Source organism: Elaeis guineensis, chromosome 2 (assembly GCF_000442705.2).
Source record: "Elaeis guineensis isolate ETL-2024a chromosome 2, EG11, whole genome shotgun sequence".
In the NCBI taxonomy this organism is placed as follows: domain Eukaryota; kingdom Viridiplantae; phylum Streptophyta; class Magnoliopsida; order Arecales; family Arecaceae; genus Elaeis; species Elaeis guineensis.
Genome location: NC_025994.2, coordinates 110,980,101 through 110,998,931, shown reverse-complemented (window position 1 = coordinate 110,998,931; position 18,831 = coordinate 110,980,101). Strand labels below are relative to the sequence as shown.

At 37.1% G+C, this 18,831-nt stretch overlaps 1 protein-coding gene across 2 annotated transcripts; it reads right to left on the bottom strand.

The window, feature by feature from the left end:
• Positions 1-216: 216 nt before the first annotated feature.
• Positions 217-2,289, bottom strand: LOC105043100 (putative F-box/FBD/LRR-repeat protein At4g13965). Of its 2 annotated transcripts, XM_010920529.4 has the most exons (4): positions 2,083-2,289; positions 1,002-1,985; positions 752-916; positions 217-668 (listed from the first exon to the last, which is right to left on the bottom strand). In XM_010920529.4, the coding sequence occupies exons 2-4, from the start codon at positions 1,935-1,937 to the stop codon at positions 366-368; spliced, it is 1,404 nt and encodes a 467-aa protein (XP_010918831.1). In that variant the 5' UTR covers positions 1,938-1,985; positions 2,083-2,289; the 3' UTR covers positions 217-365. The 2 variants fall into 2 exon arrangements, with proteins under 2 accessions (XP_010918831.1, XP_010918826.1); XM_010920524.4 differs by having other exon boundaries at positions 1,002-2,289.
• Between the last annotated feature and the right edge of the window lie 16,542 nt (positions 2,290-18,831).

Below are 18,831 nucleotides of genomic sequence, written 5' to 3'. Positions count from 1 at the left end.
ACAAACCTGAACGTTAAATCTGCCAAGTACCCGCTTCACGTTCACTAATAAGCCTGGAACATAACATTAAGTGTTGTTGCTCAAGAGAAGCAGACCAAAAAGAAAAAAAATCCTCCATAACATGCTGACTATTCTCCAAAAATAATACTACCTCAATAAAAAAGCACAAACAGGTACGCAAGCACTGTAGCATTATGTAATAGCTTCTCTTACGACTGAAAATAAAAGTATCCAAAACATAGGATAGTGAGGAAAAACGCTTACAAGTCCATAGAGAAGTACTAATAAGAGGCTATGACAAAATTTGGGCTGCATGTAATAAACATAACATAGTTTTTTTTCCCATTTTTTCAAAAGTAAGAACCCTAATCAATATGTATGAACTCCAATACAGCATCAGGTGAAGCCTTTTGCAAGCTGAACAGCTCTTCCTGGAAGAGCGAAAATAAAGATTTCTTCTTTTTTCTCAGAGCGTAAATGATTCTCATCTTTTCCAGAGCAGTTGCATTCATCAACAGAAATTTAGGAAAACTAATGCAATCCTTCTTGAACCAATAGTTGAAGTATAGTGTAAAAGTTTTCAGCCGATTCCTCACACACTCAGAAGGTATCTGTTTATCCCAATAATCTGCATCAACAATTTCCGTGTACTCATGGAACTTATCCATCTGTCACATTCAGAACAGGTTCAGACGACATTACACCCAAAAATGGTAACAAAGTAATGAAGAAATTATTCTGGACAATTTACCTCAAATTTAATCTCTTCCAGGTTTGGAGAACCATTGAGTATGGATACTAACATCGCTGCAAGATACCTGTCATTGAAGTGCATTTTCAGGTCTAGCTTCTTCAACTGCATGAAGAGATGTTCCGAAGGCAAACTAACAAGTAACAGCCCTTGGAACTCCAAGCACTTGACAAAAGGAAAAGAAGATCATAAGAAAAAGAAAACTCAATAACAATTAGCCTATAAGGATGAATGGAATCAAAGGTCCAACCTCGGCAGCTTCAGTATCAAATTCCAGTTTAAGCGTCTCGATGTGGCCGAGCCCCATCACCAACCACATGAATCTGTCGACCTCGGTCACTTCTTCATCCTCGCTATCCTCGCTATCCACGCTATCCTCGCTATCGCTCTCTACAATTTCACCCTCAGGATGATAAAATTCAGTGTTGGCGACGTCATTCCAGTACACATCTGCTTCGTGGTAGGAGTAGGAGACAGCGACCGAATCCAAGCACGGAGCCTCCTGTACGACAACGCCGAGGGGCCTGTGGGTGATGACGTCCAGCCTGGAGAGGCTACTGGAACGTATCACGAGGTTCTTGATCTGGAAGGCATTGTAAATGATCAGATTCTCCAAGGCCCAGCAGGTGGATACCATCATCTCAAACTCCTCGTCCATCATGGCAACATCGTTGAGCTCGAGGGTTCGGAGGCTCCGGAGGCCGGTGAACTCCGGAGGGACTGATAAAGTGCAGTGGTACAGGTACAGGGTGGTGAGTGTTCTACAGGAGAACATGTGGGAGGATATCGTATATGGGTTTTTCCCGCAGCTGGAAATAGATAAATCTTCGAGGCCATGCTCGCAGAGCAAATGCATGATGCGATGCATATCTCTGTCCAAGTTTTCATAGGAATCGGCGTAAAGTTTACAGCGCTTGAGGGGGCAGCGGCGGGAGCAGAGGACATGAGCTATAGTGGCATACTCACGGCCAGGGTTATTTAATGATGACTTATAATCGTAGAAGCCGCTGAATTGGAGACAGGGAAGGAAGTAGAAGAGGTGCCTCCACCTCTTGGAAAGGATAGTGGTGGCGGCCGCGTCTTGAATACCCAGACGTGAGAGGATGAGGAGAAGGATTTCGTCTGGGAGCTGGCTGATTCGATCCTCCTCTTGGCGGCATGAGGTGGTTCTCTTCTCCGGCGGCATATCTGCTGTGAGGGCCTTCCTCTGCCTCGAATCCGCGTTAAATCCGGCCTTCGAGAGTAAAACGAGTTGGAAAAAAAAAAACTCCTTCCTGAGGATAAAAAGAACAACGAAGAAGAGGACGAAACGAAAGGAAAAATTTAGATACTCTGATCTCTTGCTCGGTGAAGAAAGACAGGCAACGAAGCTTCACTTCAAAAGCATTTTGCTGTAGGAATCTCGACGTCCGAGGTTGGCGAAAGGAGAGAGGGATTTTTCCTGGTTATACGAGGGAGAGGAATTGAGGGAGATGCAGTGCGAGGGTTTTTAGGGCAGGGCGGAGAGTTTTGGGGGAGCGGAGCGGGAGACTTGCTGGTTATTGGAGGCGGCGGGCTGCGTTACATTTATTGGACCATGTTGGGACCCAAAATCGCATTTGCCGCCTCTGATTTCAATTTCACGGACGAGGCATCCTCTCCCTCCAAAATAGACTTTCCTGTTTGGCAAATTTTTGAAGTACCGGAAAAAACTTTCCGATACTTTAAAAATATTTGATAAAAAGCCAAAACAATTCCCCTGATCATATATCATATCATATCATATCATTATATTATAAATATATTATAATATAATAATAAATTAATATTATAATATATTATATAAATATATAATAAAATTTATTATTATATTATTATATTATAATTATAATATTATATTACATTATACGACAACAATAATATTTAATATTTTAATATATAATAATATAAAATATTATATTATACGGTTCTTCAAAACTACATCGTGTCTTTTATGTCTTTTATTCTTATCTTATCATATTAAAAATATCTTATAAATATAATTATCAAATAATAAATAATATTTTTATAAAAATTTTATTACTAAAATTTTTACTTTTTGAAAGCCCGGTAACAAAAAATCCAGTGCCAACAGGTTTCTCAACCAGGGCCATGACATTGTTTGGCAAATCTTTTGAAATGCTAAAAAATATTTTTTGATCCTTCACAAATATTTTTAGATAATATAATAATATTTGATAAAAAATTAAAAAATTATTTGATAAATAGTTAACCTTTTTTTAATTTTTTATAATAACTTTTACTGTCTTGCCATGCATTTGGTTGTGATCGGGATCCTCTCCAATTCCGGGTTAGCACAAAGAGGACCAGTATATCAATCAAAGCCATCCATATGTAAGGCAATGGCCATGATCAAGTGAACCCCACGTGATATTGTTGTGCTAAATGAGGCTCATTTTTGGTATGGACAAGGAGCATAAGTTGTATTAATGAAAAGGTAATAAAAGTTTTACAACATTTGATAGAAAGATCCCCAGAAGATAATAGATCGAAGTCCATACAAAAGTATCTAGAAGGATGAGTAATTTTTTATCCATCATATTTGATGGAGAAAAAATATACTACTTCATCAAATTATGCCATGTAGCATAATCAATAAGAAGATAATTATTTCATGCAGATCAATTTTTTTCTTAAATTTATTCTGATCAAAATGCCCTTTTCTAATGTTATGATGTTCTGTTGCTCTTTTATATGATACAAACAAAATATCATAATATTATTATAATATCTTGTAGCTTGAATGATATAATGATAATTATTTATAAAATGCAACATGATGTTATAGGATACAATCAGGATGTCATAGTATTATTATAACATCATGTTGCTTTTTATGATATTTCGATAATTGTTAATAAGATGCAATAGGTTGTTATAATATTATTATAACGTCTTGTTAGTTTCTATGGTATCTTGATAATTGTCTATAATATGCAATATAATGTCATAAGATTGCAATAGAATGTCGTGATATTATTATGATATCATGTTAGTTTTTATGACATCTCAATAATTATTTATAGGATACAACAGGATATCATAGGATTGCAATAGAATATTATAGTATTATTATGACACCCTGTAAGTTTTTATGGCATCCCGATAAATGTTGATATGATTCAATAAGATGTCATAAAATCACAGTAGGATGTTATAATATTATTATGACATCTTGATAATTGTATTTAAGATACAACAGGATGCTATAAGATTGCAATAGGATATCGTAATATTATTATGACATACCGATAATTGCATATAGGATGTAAATTAGTTTTTATGATTTTCGATAATTATATATAGAATGCAAAAAAATGTCATAGAATGTAAGAGAATATCATACCATTATTATAACATTCTATTATTATCTATAACATTCTAACTGAGCAAAATAGAATAAAGGGAAGAAAATGATATTTTGCTTACAAAAAAGTAAAAAAAAAAAATTTGAGCTACATTAAATGTCTATCTCTTTATTAATTGTACTATTTGGCCCAAGCTAATGAAACTCTGTATTTTTTTCTCCATCAGTTGTGGTGTACAAAGAATTTCTCATAGAAGGATACCCCATTGGATACATAGAAAAGAAAGTAAATACACAACAGCATACAGATTTGCTACATAGAACAGGGGGCAGGAGACCAGCAGCAGAAGTCAGCCACAGATAAGTATAGCAGTGAAGAGAAGCCCAATAAGATGCCAGAACAATTGGCAAGTAAACGAGTATTTGTCAGCATAATCTCAGAGACGGGTAACACAAGATAAAATAACCATGTGAAGAGAAAGGCTAAGGGACGTAACAGTGAATCAATCTTGTATACTGAGACCTAATGCTGACTATCAGAAGAGTGAAGCATTTGAAATAAGCAACATAGCTGCAAAGAAGATGAGCTGAAGACCATGCGAAGAAGATGAACCCAGAAATAGTACTCAGCCAAAGACGTAGGCTGGCCAAGTTAACATAGAAGCAAAAGAACCTTGCTGACTGGAGACAATTCTAGTGCAGACATAAAATTTCAGCCAGTGAAGCACACATGAAGAAAAGTAGCAGCACAGCATCCAGCGTGGAAGCAAGTGAAACACGGCGAACAGATACCGGAACTGACAATGAAGCCAAGGCAACATAATATATGCAGATAGCAATATATAATAAAGCATCTTGACCAGCGCTGAAACCTGTAAGAGAAAAAGAAGAGGAAGAACAACATAATAGGAGGACCAGCATTCCAGATTTAGGCTGATTATAGGAAACAGATGAAAAAGAAGTGTCTGAGCGGCAGCCTGAGAAAGTAGATAGAAGAATATATCCAAGAGGAGTAGAGCATAGTCCAACCGAAGACATAAAACCCGTGGCAGAGAAAGACAAATACAGAGATCAAAAGGAAGCCTGCAAAAGATATTGCAAATCAGACGAAGTCAGACTTCAGGGATCAAACGGAACTTCATGGTCCCAAGCACATCCAGCAATCCAATCAGCAAACCATGTTACCTTCATGAAAAACATGAACAGCTTAAAAAATAGTTAGGACTTGTGACCAGTGCAAAATATCCAAGAGCGGAGGCCCTACACACATTTGGAAGAGGAGGGTGAGTTAATCCAAGCAATACAGTGGCAGAATCTCCTTCCAATAAAACCTGAAAAGTTTTTCCAAGGAGAGTATTGCAGCTTTGAGGCCCATTCAATCATAATTGTGATTTCATATGTCACGCCCCCGACCCGAGATTTGAATCGAGGGTCATGGCAACCGCCGCATACTTATAGAATACTTTTTCCATAAGCATGCAAGGCATCTCATTATGATATCTTCACAAACAGTTAAATAAATTTTTCTTCATTCAATAATCAAACCTTGGTTCAAATAACAAATCAAAACTAAGTGTTCAAAAGAAAGTAACTGTCTGACAATGTCAATACTAAAAATAAAACTAAAGATCTTGAATCAATTCTGAAAAAATCTTAAATCAATGAGTTAACTCCATCTCTAATCGCTCTCCCAACCGAAATCCCGCATCATATTAATTTTCTGGATCTGTAAGAAAAACATAAAACTTATCATGAGCTAAATAGCCCAGTAAGCAGTGTATACCTTTAACTGAATAATCAGGCAAATAATACTATGCATAACAATTCAATATATAATTTCATGAAATCATATTCATACTGTCAATCATATTTAGAAGTCAATTCATCATAATTTCCAATTATGCTTTTCTTCTTAATTTCATCAATTTCTTAAATTCTTCTTACCAACCATGACTATGACCACATTATCCCTGTGGCAGGGTCATAATACCGCGTATCTGCTTGCGGTGGGCTGCGAATCATCTGGCAGCCAAGTCCTTTGAAACCGCTGGTCTAACTGACGGTTTTGTCGCTGGTCTATCTGGCGACATGTCGCTGGTCTTACTGGCGACGTAAATCCTCAGGACAGTCAATTGCCAACGTATATGCCCCCGTTGGCGGGGTCCTCAACACAGTCAGGTTGTCAATTTCATATTGTCTTTCAATTCATATATTATTTTCAAAATAATATAAATAAATGATATTCGAGTCAAATCAACCATGTCATTCTTTGTGATCATACATCATCATAATAATTATTCAACAAATAACTTTAATCATAAATAATTTCTACAATTAACTTTAATCATAAATAATTTCAACAATTATTTCAATAAATAATTTCAATCACAAACATGCATAAATTCATTTAATTCAAAATTTTACCAGATAAATTCAGTAAAAGTAAACACTACTTACCTCAAAAGAAAGTCCAAACTAGAAATTCTAGGGATCTCGAAAATCCTTCTCAGAATCTGATACGTCAAATATCATATTTTAAATCAAAATTTTATCGAATTAAAAATAACTAATTTATTAAAAATCTAATGTCTCCACTAGGATCAATTCATCGACAGCATCCCGATTTTCGAATTAACCCATGGACACCCTAATTTTATTTTTATTTTTATTGCTATTTTTTTTAATAATAAATTAATTCCATAAATCCTATGATCTAGAGAGAGAAAGAGAGAGAGAGAGAGCAAAGAGAGTTTCTCTCTCTCAGCCTTTTTTTTTTCTTCTTTTTCTTTTCTTTTTCTTCTTTTTCTTTTCTTTTTCTTCTTTTTCTTCTTTTCTTCTTTTTTCTTCTTTTTTCTTTTTCTTCTTCCCGCGCTGGAACAGAGGACTCTTGTCCTCAGGCCTCAATCGGCCGTTCGGGCCGTGGCTGCCACGGTGGAGGCCGGCGGCCGACGGGCCATCTCCCCCGATCACGGAGGAAACAGGGCCGGTGGTCAATTCCGATCGCCGGCGCCGGAGATTTCAAGGAAAAGAGACTCAAAAACAGAGTCTCTTTCCCGTCGGTAGATCGGCGACATTCGTCGCCGGCAGCCATGCACAGGAGCATGGGAGGAAGGAGAAGAAGGAGAGGAGGAAGAGAGGAACTTACCTCAGCCTCTTGGAACCTCGTCGGAGAGAAAACACGACGAGAACCCAACTGTGCCCGCGGCTCTTCTTCGGGAAAATCGGAGAGAAAAAGAGGGGAAAAGAGTCGATGGATCGATTCTAAAGAGAGGGGGTCTTCTTATAGGAACTCCTAGGACTCCGAGGGGTCTTAGGAGTTCGATTCTTGCTCGGATTTAGCCAGAGAAGGAGACTCCTATCGGGAGTCTTCTTCCCGGTTCTGAATTCCTCTGTTTCCTGTTTTTTTTTTTTTCCGTTTTGGGCTTTGTGGGCTGTAATGGATTTGGGCTATAACATTCTTCACCCCTAAAAAGAAATTTCGTCCTCGAAATTTTTCATACCTGTAGTCTCGAAAAGCTGGGGATATTTTTGCTTCATTTCTTCCTCTAGCTCCCAAGTAGCTTCTCTTTCTGAATGTCGACTCCACTGTACCTTGACATAAGGAATGTTGCGACGTCTCAGCACCTGTTCTTTATGGTCTACGATCCGTATCGGGTATTCTTCATATGTTAGATCCTTCCTGGCTTGTACTGGTTCAAGTTCCACGATGTGACTTGGATCTGGTAAATATTTCTTTAACATAGAAACATGAAAAATATTATGTACTCCTGCAAGTGAAGGGGGTAAGGCAAGTCGATAAGCCACCTCACCAATTCTTTCCAAAATCTCAAACGGACCCACATATCTGGGATTCAATTTGCCACGAATGCCAAATCTTGAGATTCCTTTTGAAGGAGATACTTTGAGAAATACATGGTCACCGACTTGAAATTCTAATTTTCGTCTCCTGTTGTCTGCATAACTTTTCTGTCTGCTTTGTGCTGCCCGAAGTCGTTCTTTAATTAATTGAATCTTCTCGACTGCTTGTTGAACAAGTTCAGGACCCAATATTCTTCGCTCACCGACATCATCCCAGTGAATCGGTGATCGACATCTTCTACCATATAAAGCTTCGTAAGGTGCCATACCAATGCTAGCCTGATAACTGTTATTGTAAGCGAACTCAATCAAAAGTAGATGCTCATCCCATAAACTTTTCATATCCAAAATACTGGTTCTCAACATATCTTCTAAGATCTGAATAGTTCTCTCTGACTGACCATCAGTCTGTGGATGAAAGGCTGTACTGAAGTTCAATTTTGTTCCTAATGCCTTGTGTAAGCTCTTCCAAAATTGTGATACAAATCTGGTGTCTCTATCCGATACGATGGTCACTGGAATTCCATGTAATCTTACAATTTCTTTCATATATAAATTTGCTAGTCGTTCCAAGGTAAATCCAACTCTAATTGGAAGAAAGTGTGCAGACTTTGTCAATCGGTCCACAATCACCCAGGCTGCATCATTTTTACTGAGAGTCTTTGGTAGTCCAGTTACAAAATCCATAGTGATATGTTCACACTTCCAAACTAGAATATCAAGAGGTTGAAGTAGTCCCGCAGGTCTCTGATATTCAGCTTTAACTTGTTGACACACCAAACATTGAGCCACGAATTGAGCGATCTCTCTCTTCATATTATTCCACCAGTATATTTCTTTTAAGTCTCTATACATCTTGGTACCTCCCGGATGAACTGTATAACCGGTCTGATGTGCTTCCTGAAGTATTTCATGCTTGAGTGCTGAATCATTGGGTACGCAAATCCTGTTTTCGAACCTTAACGAACCATCTTCATGTATCTTGAATTCAGATTGAACACCAGCTTCCACTGAATTTTTTATTTTTATTAGTTGTGGATCATCATTCTGGGCAACTGAAATTCTTTCAATGAGTGCTGGCTGAACCCTCATGTTGGCTAACCGTACTGTTGAGTCATATATTCGGATGTCTAATTCCAGTTTTCTTATATCCTTTAACAATTGACTTTGGTGTGTGATTAAAACTGCCAAATTTCCCACAGATTTCCTACTAAGGGCATCAGCAACAACATTAGCTTTTTCCGGATGATAATGGATTGTTAAATCATAATCTTTTAATAGTTCTAACCACCTTCTCTGTCTCATGTTTAATTCTTTCTGTGTAAAAATATACTTCAAGCTCTTATGATCTGCAAACACTTCACACTGCACACCGTATAAGTGATGTCTCCAAATTTTTAGGGCAAAAATCACTGCAGCTAATTCCAAATCATGTGTCGGATAATTTTGTTCATATGGTTTCAGTTGTCTTGAGGCATAGGCTACTACCTTACCATGTTGCATCAATACACATCCGAGTTCCTTTTTAGATGCATCACTATATATTATGAAACCTTCATTTCCTGTTGGTATAGTAAGGATAGGGGCTGACACTAATCGTTGTTTTAATTCTTGGAAACTCTGTTCACAATCTTCAGACCACTCGAATTTAACTCCTTTTTGAGTAAGACGAGGCAAAGGTGCAGCTATGCGGAAAAATCCTTCTACAAATCGTCTGTAATATCCTGCCATTCTCAGAAAACTTCGAATCTCAGAAATATTTGTAGGTCTGTTCCACTGCATCACAGCTTCCACTTTTGCTGGATCCACAGAAATTTCATCTTTAGATACGATGTGTCCTAAAAAGGCTATTTTGTCCAACCAAAATTCATATTTCTTAAATTTGGCATAAAGTTTCTCTTTCCTCAATATTTGTAGTACACACCGTAAATATTCTTCATGCTCCAATTTACTTCTTGAATATATCAGGATATCGTCAATAAATACGATAACAAATTTATCAAGATAAGATCTGAATATTCTGTTCATTAAATCCATAAAGGCTGCTGGAGCATTGGTTAACCCAAAAGGTATCACTAAAAATTCATAATGTCCATAACGAGTTCTAAATGCCGTCTTTGGTATGTCTTCTGTTTTAATTTTTAACTGATGATACCCTGAACGAAGATCAATTTTAGAAAAGACTTGTGCACCTTGCAGCTGATCAAACAAATCATCAATTCGAGGTAGAGGATACTTATTTCTGATAGTATTTTTATTCAACTCTCTATAGTCGATACAGAGTCTCATACTACCATCTTTCTTCTTCACAAATAAGACTGGAGCTCTCCAAGGAGATACACTAGGCCTTATAAAATCTTTATCCAATAAATCTTGTAATTGATCTTTTAACTCCTTTAATTCCATAGGGGCCATTCTATAAGGAGCTTTAGAAATCGGATTGGTATTAGGTGCCAACTCAATAGTAAATTCAAGTTCTCTATCTGGGGGTAGTCCGACTAAATCATCAATGAATACATCCAAAAATTCATTTACGATAGGAATATCCTGTAACTTCAATTCATCATGTTCTTTATTCTTTTGATACTAGGTAACCTCTACATCCCTTTCTATCATCTGTCTAGCTTGTTCAGGTGAAATAATACGTGGAGGGGTGGTTCCTATACTTCCATCAAAACTAAAAGTTAATTCTCCCGGTATGTGAAAGTTCACTCTCTTTCCATGACAATCCACAGAGGCATGATAGGTAGCCAGCCAATCCATTCCTAGAATGACATCGAAATCATGCATATCCAGGACCACCAAATCTACTGGTAATTCTCTTTCTCCTATCTTAATACTACAGGACTTGCACACACTTTCGGTACTCAAAATACCACCTACTGGTGTCTCAACATATAATTTGGTTTCCATGGGTTCACAACCTATATCATGCTGTCTAATAAAAGTAGTGGATATAAAGGAGTGTGTAGCACCAGAATCAAACAAAACTGAAGCATGAATACCAGATACAGGAATGGTACCTGTCACCACAGTATTGGAGGCCTGAGCATCTTATTGTGTGAGGGCATAGATTCTTCCTTGAGTTTTCGGCCTTTGACCTCCGTCCTTTGCTTGTGTTGATCTATTTTCGTCCATCTGCGGGCAATCTGCAATCTTGTGTCCTTTCTGGCCACATCTAAAATACGAACCAGTATTCTATGGGCAATTAGAAGTCTCATGCTCTCTTCGGCCACATCTCGAACATTTAGCTGTCTCATTCTCACGATTCTTATCAGTTGTTGGCTTCTTTGCTGGAACCTTATTGTTCTGGTTTCGTCCTTGAGTTCCACTAAATCTATTTCTCTTCTTCTGATTCCGTTCACGCTCCGCATGAGCTTCATTAGCTTCTCTCTCAATTATTAAAGCTTTGTTCACAACTGAGGCATAAGTATTTAGCTCATAGGGTACAACCTGTCTCCTGATTTCTGTCTTCAGTCCCATTTCAAATTTGTGTACTCTGTCTTGCTCAATTTCAACTAGTCTCGAAACAAATTTGGCTAACTCCGTGAATTTGGCTTCATATTCTGCAACAGATCTGTTACCCTGTCTCAGGTGAATGAACTCCTGTTCTTTCTGTATTCTGACACTTCGGGGGAAATACTTGTCAAAGAATTCATCTCGAAATCTCTCCCAAGTGAGTGGTATCCCATCGTGCTCATATTTTTGTTCCAGTATACGCCACCAGTTGTATGCCTCGCCTTGTAACAGATATGCTGTATAGCGGATCTTCTCTTCATCTTGGCATTCTTGCACGGCGAAGGCCTTCTCCATTTCCATAATCCAGTTATCTGCTTCTTGTGGCTCGATGGTCCCTTTGAAGGCTGGAGGGGCTAGTTTCTTAAATTCGACGATATTGTTTCTTTGCATCGGATGTTCTCCATGTCCAGGTGCCGGTGGAAAATGCTGATGTGGCTGTGCATGTTGTTGTTGAAGTAACTGTTGTTGTGTTTGAACTACTCCGATCAGAGTTTGCATTAGTTGAGTCATGTTCGGCTCCTGTGCTGTCGGAGTATTTCTGGTAGGATCATGGATTCCCCCCTGCTGAGTTGTACCGCTGTTTAATTGGGGAGTATTATCGCCAAGTGGATTTGATGTCCCTCCTACCGTTCCTTGAGTATTCCTCGCTCGTCGCGGAGGCATATTGACCTATGTTAGATTTGAGATAATAACTTATCCTTAATAAGGTTATAACTTGTGACAAGTCAAATCATAATTATCATAACTTAACCTTTCAATTTCCTAATGTCTACCCATCACTCACTTTATTCTACATGTCTCTATCTATCTACTTATGCTCTGATACCATATTAATTATCACGCCCCCGACCCGAGATTTGAATCGAGGGTCATGGCAACCGTCGCATACTTATAGAATACTTTTTCCATAAGCATGCAAGGCATCTCATCATGATATCTTCACAAACAGTTAAATAAATTTTTCTTCATTCAATAATCAAACCTTGGTTCAAATAACAAATCAAAACTAAGTGTTCAAAAGAAAGTAACTGTCTGACAATGTCAATACTAAAAACAAAACTAAAGGTCTTGAATCAATTCTGAAAAAATCCTAAATCAATGAGTTAACTCCATCTCTAATCGCTCTCCCAACCGAAATCCCGCATCATGTTAATTTTCTGGATCTGTAAGAAAAACATAAAACTTATCATGAGCTAAATAGCCCAGTAAGCAGTGTATACCTTTAACTGAATAATCAGGCAAATAATACTATGCATAACAATTCAATATATAATTTCATGAAATCATATTCATACTGTCAATCATATTTAGAAGTCAATTCATCATAATTTCTAATTATGCTTTTCTTCTTAATTTCATCAATTTCTTAAATTCTTCTTACCAACCATGACTATGACCACATTATCCATGTGGCAGGGTCATAATACCGCGTATCTGCTTGCGGTGGGCTGCGAATCTCTGACAGCCAAGTCCTTTGGAACCGCTGGTCTAACTGACGGTTTTGTCGCTGGTCTATCTGGCGACATGTCGCTGGTCTTACTGACGACGTAAATCCTCAGGACAGTCAATTGCCAACGTATATGCCCCCGTTGGCGGGGTCCTCAACACAGTCAGGTTGTCAATTTCATATTATCTTTCAATTCATATATTATTTTCAAAATAATATAAATAAATGATATTCGAGTCAAATCAACCATGTCATTCTTTGTGATCATACATCATCATAATAATTATTCAACAAATAACTTTAATCATAAATAATTTCTACAATTAACTTTAATCATAAATAATTTCAATAATTATTTCAATAAATAATTTCAATCACAAACATGCATAAATTCATTTAATTCAAAATTTTACCAGATAAATTCAGTAAAAGTAAACACTACTTACCTCAAAAGAAAGTCCAAACTAGAAATTCTAGGGATCTCGAAAATCCTTCTCAGAATCTGATACGTCAAATATCATATTTTAAATCAAAATTTTATCGAATTAAAAATAACTAATTTATTAAAAATCTAATGTCTCCACTAGGATCAATTCATCGACAGCATCCCGATTTTCGAATTAACCCATGGACACCCTAATTTTATTTTTATTTTTATTGCTATTTTTTTTTAATAATAAATTAATTCCATAAATCCTATGATCTAGAGAGAGAAAGAGAGAGAGAGAGAGAGCAAAGAGAGTTTCTCTCTCTCAGCCTTTTTTTTCTTCTTTTTCTTTTCTTTTTCTTCTTTTTCTTTTCTTTTTCTTCTTTTTCTTCTTTTCTTCTTTTTTCTTCTTTTTTCTTCTTCTTCTTCCCACGCCGGAACAGAGGACTCTTGTCCTCAGGCCTCAATCGGCCGTTCGGGCCGTGGCTGCCACGGCGGAGGCCGGCGGCCGACGGGCCATCTCCCCCGGTCACGGAGGAAACAGGGCCGGCGGTCAATTCCGATCGCCGGCGTCGGAGATTTCAAGGAAAAGAGACTCAAAAATAGAGTCTCTTTCCCGTCGGTAGATCGGCGACATTCGTCGCCGGCAGCCATGCACAGGAGCATGGGAGGAAGGAGAAGAAGGAGAGGAGGAAGAGAGGAACTTACCTCAGCCTCTTGGAACCTCGTCGGAGAGAAAATACGGCGAGAACCCAACTGTGCCCGCGGCTCTTCTTCGGGAAAATCGAAGAGAAAAAGAGGAGAAAAGAGTCGATGGATCGATTCTAAAGAGAGGGGGTCTTCTTATAGGAACTCCTAGGACTCCGAGGGATCTTAGGAGTTCGATTCTTGCTCGGATTTAGCCAGAGAAGGAGACTCCTATCGGGAGTCTTCTTCCCGGTTCTGAATTCCTCTGTTTCCTTTTTTTTTTTTTTCCGTTTTGGGCTTTGTGGGCTGTAATGGATTTGGGCTATAACATCATATATGAAGGACCATGATTGAAAGCTCTCTCAGCTGCAAGTAAAAAATACGGTTGGGATGGAGTTTGTTGGATGATGGATGTGTACATATTGGGTGCCTATGGAATTTTTGTGGTCATTGTTTGGTATAGAAGACAAAAAAATGATGCCTTGCTAGGTTTTTGAGTTTTGGTGATCTTACCTGTGCAACTCTCATCTCCGGTTCAAGTATATGATCGTATGCTAATTTTTCCATGCAGTTCTTCAATATTTCTCAGTATAAGTTGGTATCCTGACGGATTATACTACAAGAAAAATGGTTTTCCACGACATTAAAAAACATCACCAAAAGTACTCCAAAATATCGCTGAAGTCTTTTTACGACGTTTGGCATAACGTCACTAAGATTGTCGCACTAGCCGCGTCACTAATGGCCAATCACGACATTCGTCATAAAGCGTCGCGGAAAGGACATCAAAAGTAACATCGTGGAACAAAAATCTTTCACGACGTTTCTCAAACATCGCAAAATGTAGGTTGATTGAGTGACATTTCACTAACATCGTGGAATAAATATTTTTCATGACGTCTGACAAACATCGCAGAACGTGACTAATTGTGCAACATTTTGCCAACATCGCGGAATGAACGAGAATCTTTGGCGACGTTTCCAAACATCACGGAATGATTTCGCTAACATTGTAAAACAAGGATGTTTTGCAACAAGGATGTTTTGCGATAGATAAATTTTGCTTCATTGATAGTTCAATTATAACCTATATAAAATATTACAATTCATGATATATATTCAAATACCAAGTAAATGATCTATTTTCAGTCAATAAATCATTCAACAACTAAAGTATGAACTCACATGCAATTCATAATCAAGATAAATCCATATATAAAGTTTATAATCCAAAAATTAAATTGTCTAGGCATCCAAAAAGATGGTATTTCTAACTAAAAGCACCAAAAGACCATGTCTCTACCAAAAGCAAACAATTCACCTCTAACCAAAAGCAAACAAACTCATTATCCAATTGTCTATAACAAAATAAATGAGTTCATAAGTCGACAATCTAAAGCGCAAAAGGCCCTTCTGCCATGCATGTCCTCAAAACCACATCTTCACAAGTTCTTGAATCATGGGATCCCTGTCAAAAAGAAAAATATAATCAATTAATTGCCTATATATTACAGTAACAAAATATATATATTGTTTCATTATGCTTATAAAAAAGATTTAGGAACACATTAAAAAAATAACTTAAGTAACTTACGTCATAAATCTGATAAAGAGATATTCTGTGATGCACATAAAGCTTCTAAAATCTTTTGTTGATACTTCATCTGCGTCTTAATGTCTACAATCTCATTCTTCATCTATTGATTATACTTTTGTGACTGCTCCAACTCCTTTTGAAGTCTCTTCTTAGACATAAAAGAGGAACTCTTCCCTTCTAGACGAGGTCCAACTCTCAAACCATAGACATAATCTGGTCTGGTCTCCAAAACTTTATTGCATATCTGATCTATTGTCATAGGATGACCATCGGATATGAACAGCTCTAGCACCTGCATCATTTCATTCTAATAAAATTCGAAGAGGATTAATTTCAAAATAAAAACTAAGCTCACTTAAAATAGTAATCATAATTTTATTTTTGTATAGTGTCCTCACCCATTTTGCCTCGCACTCGGGAGTTATCCATCTACCTAGAGTGTCACCATAACCTGGGGTGTAATAAGTATGATACCACAATATAATTCGATCGCACTCTTCTTTATTCAATTCATTCTCACTCTGTTTAAAAGATGAGTTACTATTGCAAGAAACTTAAATATCAAATGATATTAATCATAATTAAAGTATAATATCTCACAATCTCATATCGTATAGATACAAAAGCTTTTGACCTGGTGTTCGCTTGGCACTTGACAAAATTTTTGGATTTTTGTTATGCTCACATGTTAGCTGAAAAGATAGAAAACTTTATGCCGGTCAACCTAAAGTAGATTCTTTAAAGGAGAAATTTACATGCAAACATAATGTAAGTTATACTGACCTGTGTCTTTTCTTTGCTCCAGTAAGTACAAAGATCTATCCACTCTGTCGTGGTCACAGTACTTGGCTTTGAGTCTTTTCCATGGTTAAGATAATGCATATGTAGTCGATATCTTTGATCCTTTGACTTCAATGAAAGAAGCTTCTTGATGCTAGCACAAACTTTCTCATCCATCCTTAAACCCTTGACATTTAGTTTTTGCTGCAAACAAGTATTAAATACTAGTTAACAAATATGCGTAGAACACAAATGCAACTATAATGATTTTTACGTACCTTTAGTTTGTCAAATGCAATATGCATCTCCACCTCTGTTAATTTGGTCCATCTAGGCTTGACAGGTAAGCTATTTCGAGCTATCATACCAAGCTCATTTGATAGTTTGACAGATTGAACAGCATTAGTGGGTCATCCTTCTTTTGTTGAAATGTTGATCTCCATTTTCTTACCAAGGATCTTATTTATCTTACTTAACCCAACCCCTCTAGTGCAACCTCTTTTCTTTCGTCCACCCATGCTTGTGGACCCTACAAAATAAGGAAGCAACAATAAGAATGTTAATTTAAAAATATTTAGATGATATTGAGAATAAATAGATATATAATGATTCATATCTATAGAGCTAATATCAGGAGTCAAGTCCATTGTAGGATATGTGTGCTCAGTAGGCTCTAGCTCGGTAGATGGTGTATGGACTCGTGGTAATTGAGAGGAAGGTGGTGGAGCAGAAGGTGTAACTTCTGCTGGTGTTGGATCTAAAGAAGCTGATGAAATGTGGACTGATGGTGACTGAGAGGAAGGTGGTGGAGCCACGATACCATGACTCTGAAGAAGCTACTAGTTCCTAGATAGAGAGGGTGCAACATTAGCCAGAGATGGAGCTGAAGGTGTGACTTCTGATGGTGTCGGATCCAGAGAAGCGATAGAATATGAGCTGCGATGACTGAGAGGAAGGTGGTATAGTCATGATATCACGACTCTGAAGAAGCTGTTGGTACCTTGATCGTAACTGTGACGACAAAATCATTCTCTGGATTGATGGCTGTTGAGTAGAATGTGATGGATCTGGATCGATGACTGTTGGTACTTTTTTTATCTTAGACAATCCTGATGCCATGAGAATATCTGCAATATATAGTCAAATAAAATCAATGTCAAGAGTTTAAACTAAATCAACTAAGATCAACTTTAAGATATTCATGTAGGTAGTTTATCATTAAGTTAAAGCTAGTTTATCACTGCATAGTCTATATACATGTGTAGGCAGTTTACTATTATACATGTGTATATGTAATTTTTTATATATATTTACACTATAGAGTCTCCAAAAAAAGATCATTGCAACCTCACAACTATATCATAGGAAAATAATAGTTAGAGAAAGAAAAAATATCAATGCTGCAGTCAGAATTGTACCAGCAAGATGCACCTACCAACTCCAAATTAGCCACACCAATGAAACAATAATTTGCTGCATGTCATTGGACAGTTGGGAATCAAAATAAATCATTGTCATGGTCATTGTCATCATCATTCTGTTGATCATCATCTTCAGTGCAATGTTCTGCCAAGGTATCATCTTCATCCTCACTATCCCTTGTCGCTAACTCTTTTACTTCATCATGTAAATCTCGCATTGTATTCAACAAAGTGTCATCTAGTACATCAGGTTTGACATCATCTCTATTTAATGATTCTATGTGACATTCCTCAATATCTGCAGGAGTCATTTCAAGACTCTCTTCATCATCAGAATCTTCTTCTGTTATTGCACCAATAAGGATGTCATACGCATGTCTATGCTGATATTCTTGTACAACACACTAGTTTTGTCCCAGTTTCATGTCTTGTAAATAATAAACTTGCTTTGCAAGAATAAATGGATCATTCTTATACCATAATCTGGTTACATTTATACTTTACACATTTCTATCGATCTTGATATTTACATTTCTAGACCCAAGATCATACCACTTGCACTTAAAAAGAACAACACTTTTATGCTTGACATAATCCAATTGAATAATATCTGTTAATACCACAAAGAAATCGATGATATCATCTCCATGGTTTTCTTTTACCGTAATACTACTATTTTATGATTTTTTACGAGAATCACGAACTTCAATGTGGAATCGCACGCTGTTTGCAATACATCTCGAGTACTTTTGTACCAAAATATGAGATCCACATGCCAATGTATATAAAGACTTGATTCTACTTTTCTCGCTTGGTCCGTACAATATTTCCATCTACCATTATGTAAAATAAGTTATATTAGTTGAATATATGAAAATACAATATGTATGCACACAAACAATCTCATAAAGTTTGAATTCTCACCCGATACTTTATCCACAAAAAAATTTATTCTCTATGTCTATTCTCAATATTTAACGAACTTTGCTCCATGAGCT